General features: G+C 34.7%; 1 protein-coding gene and 1 long non-coding RNA gene across 4 annotated transcripts; both read right to left on the minus strand.

Annotated features, from left to right (window-relative positions):
* Positions 1-615: 615 nt before the first annotated feature.
* Positions 616-6,919, minus strand: LOC110411023 (Calmodulin-binding protein). 3 transcript variants are annotated; one of them, XM_021421012.2, is made up of 8 exons: positions 6,766-6,919; positions 6,244-6,395; positions 5,621-5,696; positions 4,394-4,452; positions 2,834-3,327; positions 2,593-2,753; positions 2,314-2,517; positions 616-882 (listed from the first exon to the last, which is right to left on the minus strand). In XM_021421012.2, exons 2-8 carry the CDS (start codon positions 6,354-6,356, stop codon positions 631-633), a joined length of 1,359 nt encoding a protein of 452 aa, XP_021276687.1. In that variant the 5' UTR covers positions 6,357-6,395; positions 6,766-6,919; the 3' UTR covers positions 616-630. The 3 variants fall into 3 exon arrangements, with proteins under 3 accessions (XP_021276687.1, XP_021276686.1, XP_021276685.1); XM_021421011.1 differs by having other exon boundaries at positions 6,630-6,771; XM_021421010.1 differs by lacking the exon at positions 6,766-6,919 and adding an exon at positions 6,483-6,756.
* A 1,042-nt stretch (positions 6,920-7,961) lies between these two features.
* LOC110411475 (uncharacterized) lies at positions 7,962-9,021 on the minus strand. Its single transcript, XR_002444773.2, has 2 exons — positions 8,907-9,021; positions 7,962-8,326 (listed from the first exon to the last, which is right to left on the minus strand). It is a non-coding gene; the product is annotated as an uncharacterized LOC110411475 (long non-coding RNA).
* Between the last annotated feature and the right edge of the window lie 303 nt (positions 9,022-9,324).

Here is a 9,324-nt window from a genome sequence, read left to right on the forward strand (position 1 = left end):
CAGAGCCACTTTCATCCCTTTCTTTTTTCCTTCCTCTCCATTTTTATCTGTTTACTTTTATCGTTTTGTTATCACACTGATTTATCTGTTTTCTCTCTATTCCCCACTCTTCTCCCTCCTTACCCACAATAGCACCACCTATCTAGAGATCTCATTGCTGCCAAGGACGTTATATCATGCCATGAAAATGTCCTGCCATGAAGACGAGTCCAAACAATATTTTGCTGTGTCAAAAAGATCCAGATTGTTTCCAGGATCGTGTTGGACAATTTTTAACAAGTCCAAGCTACTTAACCTAAAGTTTAAAAATCAGCAAAAGAATTTTACCTAGAAAAGAAAGCAGCCAAAGAAAATAGTACTAGAGTGATGCTAGATGATACAGAGGTATTTATATTTTTAGAATTTTGTTTTTTAGGTGGTTTCATCATTTTATTTATTTAGTATATTTGGTCACTTCGCGGCAAGAATTAATCCTTCAGAAAAAACCTTTACCCCATATCATGTTAAGTTTCTGTCTTGTACTAAGGAAAAGGGGAAGCAGGCATGAAGCAAAATGATATTTATGAGCATTGACTACAGGAAGATTAAGCTGAGAGCTGCATCATGACATCAGCAAAATTTCCTTAAAAACTAAAAGTTTACCCAATGCTTACCTCCAACCTGTAGGCCTGAATGCACTTGCTCAGTAGGAACTGAAACCGGCAACCGTGGTAACTGCAGTTGTTGATCTAAAGCATTAGGGTAATCTATCGCACCCATCTGAAGTTCATTTCGGGCACTTGACCTCCTATTTTGCCTGAAGTTCAACAGTGACTTGCCATCATACTCTATGACTTGATTCCAATTGTCATAGGCTTTCTTCACCAATGTATCTACATAGACCTGCAGAAATTTTTTTGTTCCCCTTGTTTAATTAGTGAAACTATTTCATTCAACTAGAAAATAGAAAATGAAAATAAAGCTGAGACACGGCTTAAGCAGTAGAAAACAGCAAAGAAGCCACATATTCAAGTAAACGTCTATCACAAAAGAAAAAGAACAAAGTAATATTATCTGGCAAGAAAACAATGCAAATCCATGCTATCTGATTAATTTGAATTTAACATCAAGCAAATTTGTCCTCTAATAGCTCTCTCCATCACTCATAAATTAAAAGAAAATCTTTAGTTCTCTCTAACCACTGCAGCAAGCACAGCTTAGTTAAGATCATCAACTACCATTGCCATGCTTTCAGGTACAACATGACTATGGACCAGAACCAGAGAACAAAAGGTTAACATCCAGAACTACAAACCAGAAACAAAGAAAAAGCCACAGATTACCCTTTTCTTGAAAATCAGTTCTATCTCAGAAAGCTAAAGCACAGCAGCATCAGACTTCAGCTGCCTACAAAGTTAGAAATTGCAAGCAACTATCAAATTTTCAAACGGAATGATGTATTGTCCTGCACTTATGACAGTAGTCATTTCCTTCCAGCCACCAATACTTTTTAATTTTTTCTATTTTACTGAAATGCCACAGAAAAAAATCAATAGCCCACAAAATACAACAATAAATGCAGCTGGTTTTTGGCTTCTCTTTTCTTTAATTTCTTCTGACTTTTCAATTGATTTGAATAAATCTGCATTACATTAACAGAGAGGAAAGTTGAAATTAATCAATCGGTTACTAGACCTATGATGCAGCTAACTAAACTTAGATAAATAGCCTAATCAAACCTCTTTATAAAAGATTTGTCATTTTATATTAGACCAATGTACATCTGACCCAAATGTGCACCCTCAAATGAATAAATTATTATCAAAGCATCCTAATCTATCATGCATGAAAGCATCTATAGACTCCAGAGCTTTTCCTTCTTTCTATAATTTTTGGTTCAATGAACTATAAGCCCTAGTCTGGCCTCCCTCCCTTCCAGCCTGCCAGATACCTCTACTCACAAGGAGGCAAATCCAGTTGGTAAACCATTTAAAATAAAATGCACTAGCTCTAAGTAAAGCAGCTAATCATATATAACTTAAAACAGGAAAAGATAATTATAATAGCACATAATACAAAATTAAATGGTAGAGAACCATCCTATAACCAACATGTTTAAAGACTAAATCACACACACACACACACATGCATGTATGTGTATTTTCTAATAAAAAGTTCTAAAATATAAGAAAATACTGCAAAATATTTATTATTGTAAGCCTAGATAACATTGCTACTAACACATCCCACATGGTAGCCTCTCAAACATAAAGAGGTATATAACAGTTTATATTTAATTGAAGAAATGAACACAGCATATACATATATACCCACCTTTTGACTATCAGATAGAGAATCAGCAGGTACATACTGTTCCCCAGTAATGAGGCCATTCAACTCATAGATGTTGTTGAAGACAACACCAACACTCCTTGAATCATCAGTATAATAAACATAAAGCTTCCCACTCAGCACACAAGTCTTTGCGTGTTCTAATAGAGCTTCCCACATCTTATTTGACATGCCACTTCCAAGAATCTATAAACACAGAAATATCAGAAGGCAGCTACAAAGCAGTAGCCTTTTGCTTTCAGAACCAAAATCCAAACTCACATTTCGTAACTTTTGTTGATCCCTGACCACAAGCCGCAAAAAGTCTTCAACTGTGAATATTCCTGCAGAGTTAAGCCTCTTGTGGAATGACCCATCTTTTCCGATCTTTTCCAATCTCCACACATCATCATGCAATGCAGGTGGATAGTGCTTCTTGTACACTGTCAAGAAACTCAACTCAAATAAAATTTCAAAAAATCCACAAAGCAAAAATCAGAAATAGTATAAAGTATAAACTCACATTCCCCTCTGTGATCCTTGACAGTAAAAGCCTCCGTCTTTGCTTCACGTACACGTATACCATCACAATATCCGGAAGCGACCTTCAAGCCTAGCCTGAATTTCCTGCTTCTTATCCAACTTGAATTGTCGGTAAAAGTGAGCTCTCCTAGTGTCCCTACCCCCTCTTTGAGGGTCACTTGCAAGTCACCAGTCAACAGTGGTCTTTTTCCTTCACGTTCTTTTACCACATGGCTCTCGAATTCTTCTTGTGTCCAATCTTCATCATCCTCGTTGTTGAAATCGCCTTCAAGCACAACAACATCTAGCTTTACAGAGGCTTCAGGTCCAGTTGTTACAACATGTCCAATGTTAGCGTCAACTAGAACAATATGAATGGCAGCACCCTGCTCCCCTTCTACCTTTCCTCCTGTGAAAAGAGGAAGGGACAACCTGGACCTGAAGTGGAGCTGCAAGCTCCGTCCATCTGGACCTTCAATTCGTTTTGGAGAAGACCTGGAAACCAAAAGTGTTAGAAATAGCAAAAGTAAAAGATGTTGTATAGGAAACGTGGGGAGACTGTGAGAGAATAGGAACCTTAATACTGAAGAAGAGGTGGTTCTTGTAAAGGATCAATAACATCAAATACAATAAACTACACCTATTCCCACTACATTTCTCGTAAAAGGATCAAGATAAAATATTTTATTTCAAGAAAATAGAATACCAATCAACCAGCCAAAAACCAGATAAAAGTAATCATAAAATTGAGCTTATTGTATGGGTTTCATCAGTTTCATATCAATGTCCAGCAACACTCAAGTATATCCAAAGGCAAGCAATTAATTACCCAAAGCAGTCCTACACACAAAGGACAAGAAAAGAATCAAACCTAAAAAGCATTTGAAAACTCTTTCAGAACTTCATTGCAAACCTTCAATTATCACCACAATGTTCTGAAATATTGGCTACCTAATGAGCCAAGACTAAACACAAAAATATTAGAACTAACAGACACTGTCATCAGCACTCATACTTCATATATATTCAGCAATATACCTATGATTGCCCAAGCAAATGCTAAAACTATTTATAGTAAAAAAACCCAATTGTTTTTATGTCAAAACATGCAATTTAATATATTATAAGATGTTCTCACATCATCATGCAAAATGCTTGAAACATGCTGATATTTCACAATATCTAAAATTTGTCAAAAACCAGCAATTCAGAACTGAAGATTAAAACCACCAACTACTGAAAGATACGCCATTTGATAAGCAAGCAGCCCATTTACATCACATAAGGTGTGATCTTTCTCAAATCTCAAACATCCCTAATTGATTTCACTCTGTTAGGCATACAATGCAATCCCAATCAGTAATAGGTGGAGTGAGCACATCCTAAATACAAGGCTACCACAAACTCTCAAACCAAACTGATATGGGATGTAAATGTAACACCACTTAGCATGCACCATTGTGAATGTCGTAAAATTGAAAGGAAATTTTTAAATATTGAGACATCATAACAAAGCAAAATTGACTCTAAAACCATAAATGAGCAGACATAAATATGTTACCTTCCATTAAGTCGAGGAGGGCCTAATTTTGCCAAAGCTCTTTCCACCTCTTCGCTTACCTGCAAAGCATCAATGGCAGATATAAGAAGAAAACATTAGAAAAATAACATAATCAAAAGGAGAAAATAACAGAATACAAAACACATTTTCTTAGAATTGCACTAAAAATTGTTCTAAATTGATCTCTTAAATAAAAAACACAGAAAGCTCATTTTAGAATCATCCAACAAATTTCTGTACAAACAGTGGACATCTATCATCATGGATGAAGGGCAGGCTTGTGTCTACACCTAAGAGTTCCTTTGTCATGAGCATCTAAGATGTGAAAACACTGAAAATCATCATCAGACGCAGAACATAGGCACCTGTGCATGAATAAGTGATAATTTACAAAACAAAATCAAATATTAACTATTTTGATATCAATTAACATTTTTAAGAAGGGATGGAGGCAGGAAGAATTGAGTAATATCACAAGAGGAATAGTCATTCTTAAGGATTGTGAATAAATGTAAGATAAGATCATCTAAAAATTCCGATCAGGACTCAATCTCCCATAAATATAATCTGGGATTTTGACTCTAATTGAAAATATTAGCAAGAATTATGCAATTTGTGACAGCAGCAAAAAAATTTGGGAGAACAGGTAACCAATTACACCAAATCTGATTGAATTACCAAAATTTGAACCTAACATAATAACAGTGAGGTCAAAGTTGAACAGTCCAGAAGGAAATAAAAAGAGGAAAGCCTCATATGGTATGTAGGTTTTATGAGGAAAAATATGAACGAGTAAAACAAGAGAATCAGCATTCTTCATCCAAATCACTTCAATAAAAGATCTACTCAAGTCCCCTGAAAAAAAAAAAAACCTTTAAAGGGGATAAAAAAGGAAGGGAGAATTTGAAGAGAAATAAATGATAAATTGAGAAAAGGCCCTTACACGCATACACACAATACAGGCACTGTGCACAAAAGCACAATAGATGCATGTTCATGAGTAGGCACATATACACATACATATAAGACACCAATTCAGAAGTAAAACTCCAATCAGCAGAACAATGCTTGTTAAGAACATCATATTACCATTTAAAGCAGTGTCCTCTAAACTTAGATTCTCACAATTGTACTAACCAACCATCTAGCACTGCTCAAGCATAGACTTAACAGTTTCCCGATAAAATTGATTGCAAAGAAAGCAAAACAGTAGAAAATGGGTCTTACAACTCTACGAAGAATGGGTTCCAAAGATGAGCAAAGCTTCTGCAGGCTATCCACCTTAAGAGCTTCTACAATTACACTGCATAATATATACAAGTAATTTTTTCAGAAAAACGCTAGGCACTTCAACAGAAAGAAGACCTCATCATTTATTAACCCTGAATTTAAGAATTTTAAAATCCCCAAGTGTGTCACACAATTAAATGACAAAAAGAAAAAAATGTTATCCAATTAATAATTCCTTAGGAGGAATAAAAAAGATTTGAATTGTGTTTTCCCCAATTTGTCTGATTGGTTGATGCTTCTATTACTTGCTTTCTGCTTCCAAAAAACTTGCAGCACGATCATAATCGAATAAATATAAACAAATGTATATAGAGAACATAATAGTTTTACATAAAAGCAAAGTTCTGGATTTTGTTCTGAAAAAACAATTAATTTTAATTATTCAAAAATTTTATTTTCTTCTATATTTAAGCCTGCTTTTTGCTTTTGGCCTTTTCCTTTCTGAAGTAGAAATAAAAGGCATCAACCAGGATCCACAGATAACTTCTCAACATATATTAGAAAACCAACCAAGAAAACAAAGTACCAAACCAAGGCAACAAAATTTGAAAGAAAAATACCTGGCTAAAGCAGGTCGTTTTCGCTCGGGCTGCTGCTCCTCATCTCCTTCCAAACTCCTCTTCCCTCTAGCGATACTATTAGTCCTCTCCATATACCTAGTTTGCCTCTGCATTCTCTGAGTACCAAATTCAGAACCCTAATTTTCCCAGATCTACACAGTCAACCAAATCAACACTTTAAAAACTCAGTGATTCAACTCAAAAGCTTCAAATTCAAACTGCTCAAAACCCTAATTTACCTTTTAAACACCAACAATAAAATTAAACTAACAAAAATAAAAATCAGCAAAATTAGCTACTTATTATAAGTTACGGTCAATTTTTAACCGAACAAATAAGAAACAGATACTAGAGGAAAAAAAGAAAGTGAGAAATGAAGGAAAAACCTAAGAAAGAAGAGGAAAGTTTTAAAGCGTTTCGAGGGGTATGTTTGGGAAAAACAGAAAATCCGAAGAGAAAATCGTTTGAACCAGTGACTACTATTATTGAAGTAAGATGAAGTCTGTGTTTGGTCTTTGGGACCTTTTGTATATCTTTTTGTTTTATGGTCTACTCTGGCGACTCTTCTCAGCCATGTTTCGAGGTATTATCAGGTACGACATGATTCACGGCAACACCCTGGTCCTCTTAACCGCATTCACCGGATGAGGTTCTGTGATGATGACTCTCGGTGGCGTTTTGTGGTGGGTTTGAGGGATTTGTGAAAGCGATTTCGGTGGACCCTAACACAGTGGATATTTTTTAGCTGGATTGGATTTGTTTGTTCACCTCTCAGTTTACGTAGGGGATTAAATCGTGACCGCACGTCGGCACTTTGCCACGTCAGTTTAAGACATATTTACGGTGGCGACTTTTAGCTGACGTCAGCGGTTTTGGTGTGACACACGTCAGTTGTCGATTTGTGCGAATTATGGGGTTCGGAACTAATAAACTAATAAGAAGAGAAATGCAACCAAAACACTTTTTTAATTTTATTTTTTGAATAAAAAAATTATATGTTAATTAATAAACTAGAACAACAAAACAAGTTTTTTTTTGTATATTTTTTTATTTTTTGAAATAAAATAATCATTTCGTGAATCAATCAAATATTATATTTAAAATATTTTTTAAAAAATAATATTTTCTTTACTGTTTTTTGAATTTTATCAAAAACCCTTTTTTATTAATGTCAATTTTAAATATACAATCTTATACAATATAATACATAAATTTACTTAAATTTTGAGTATCTCATATATTAAATCCAAAACATAAAAATTATAATAATACATAAATAATCCAAATCCCGTATTAAGGTCTGTTATTTCAACTTTTCATGTATATATTCTTTAACATTTTTAGCTAAGGAGACAGCTTTAAATTTACCATTTATGCAATATTTTATGTCTACCAAAATATTCTTGTAAGAGCTGGTCAAATACCTAACAATAGCTTTCATCAAATCGGAGATGTAAGACAACATTGGACAAAATCTAATAATATTTTCCCCTTTACTTCCAGACAAGGTCTAAGGTTGTATTCTTATTTCCCCTTTAAACCTCCTTGAATGAATAAATAATAATAATGTTTAATGTAGAAAGCGCATTCCAGGTTGTTCGGTTTATATAAGTTGGAGTTGGACAGTAATACAATACGCCACAGTTTTGGCTTGATATTGCGTCCAACTACTTTATATATTTATTTATTTAAATATATATATATATATATATATAAAGTTTTTCTTTTAATTTGAAGCATATTTATTTAATATTAAATATATAAAGTAGTAAAACCTGGGTTGGACCAGTACGCTCGAGTGGAAGTAGCAAAGAGCAAGGCAAGACGGAACTCTTGACTCTGGGAAGGAGTATAACTAATCTCCAAGTTTAATACAAATTTGAGGACGCAATCTCATTTTCCAAGTTGATTTTGATTTGTGAACTCTTCAAGCCTCCTGTAGAGTTTGATGACTTGTTGCCTGCAGATTTCAGGGGATGTGCAGGGCCCACACATGAGATATATGACATTTCCCAGGGGCCTCATGTACACACCATCCTCCCGGAGCATCTGAAGAAGAGAACTTGCATATACAGATGCGTACCTATAAATATGATCATCAGCACATCTTTAGATTATGTCCCAAACAGAAACCAGGTCGAGCCCTGGAACTCTTTAAGTTTGCCAATGAAAATAGATACAAGCTCCTTGAAGCAAAAGCATCAAGACTTTTTAAGCATGTGTTTGCTCATATATAAAATGCCCATATTAACCAAATGATCACACGCCCAAAAGAGGACAAAATAACCCCTACCAAGCATATAATTAGGAGTCGTAATATAAAGTATCTGAATATACAAAACCTCAAATGTCATAGATCCTCCAGGATGGTCTATTTCATCTATTAGGGAATAAGATGTGGACTATTGTTGATCACCAATTCACCACAGACCATTAATGTCTGCACTGCTGTTCATAACATGCAAAACAGAGTGGTGTCGCATGTACATGAAGGGTTAAGCTGTTGTCTTTCATTTAAAAGAATTTTGACATCAAAACTTTTAAGTTTAGACATATGTGATAAACCAAATTACTAGTCTTCAAGAACTACATGTTAGGCTACCAGGACAGAAGTTCCAGACAAATAGATGAGAAAAAAAAAATAAAGGTTAAAGAAGAAATACCCAGCATTAGACCCATCTGCTTGTAGTTCTAGGGCAAACAGAGTTCCTAATGTGACCACCCTTGAGACAGAAGGATGTGATGAGATCTCTCGCACAAGTTCTGCATCCCATAACTGCAAGAATTTAAATGGAAGTGTGAGAGCATATGATTAAAAAACAATGACATGTTTCTCCATATTTTCACCATGTGCAGTTCACATGTAATAATTGTTATAAAATTTAAAGAAAATTTGGAGTCTTTTGTTATGCAGTGAATTTTTTTTTTTTTGAAAGTTTGTTATGCAGTGAATTACTCAGAATCTTATCACCCTCTTAGCAGAGACAATATGGGGATATAGTTAAAAAATGAAACAGTACTGCTATAGGACAGAGGTCTGACACTTGAAATAAGCCAAAGTATTTGGGGAAGAAATCAGAA

The sequence above is a fragment of the Theobroma umbraticum genome, unplaced genomic scaffold (assembly GCF_002168275.2).
Source record: "Theobroma umbraticum cultivar Fairchild unplaced genomic scaffold, ASM216827v3 scaffold_56.0, whole genome shotgun sequence".
Taxonomy (NCBI): domain Eukaryota; kingdom Viridiplantae; phylum Streptophyta; class Magnoliopsida; order Malvales; family Malvaceae; genus Theobroma; species Theobroma umbraticum.

Coding starts and splice junctions, on each gene's coding strand:
- LOC110411023 (XM_021421012.2), bottom strand. CDS start 6,356: ATGCAGAGGCAAACTAGGTATATGGAGAGGACTAATAGTATCGCTAGA. Junction 2,754..2,833: donor CAAGGATCACAGAGGGGAAT/GTGAGTTTATAC, acceptor GTTTCTTGACAG/TGTACAAGAAGCACTATCCA. Junction 2,518..2,592: donor ATCAACAAAAGTTACGAAAT/GTGAGTTTGGAT, acceptor CTGTGTTTATAG/ATTCTTGGAAGTGGCATGTC.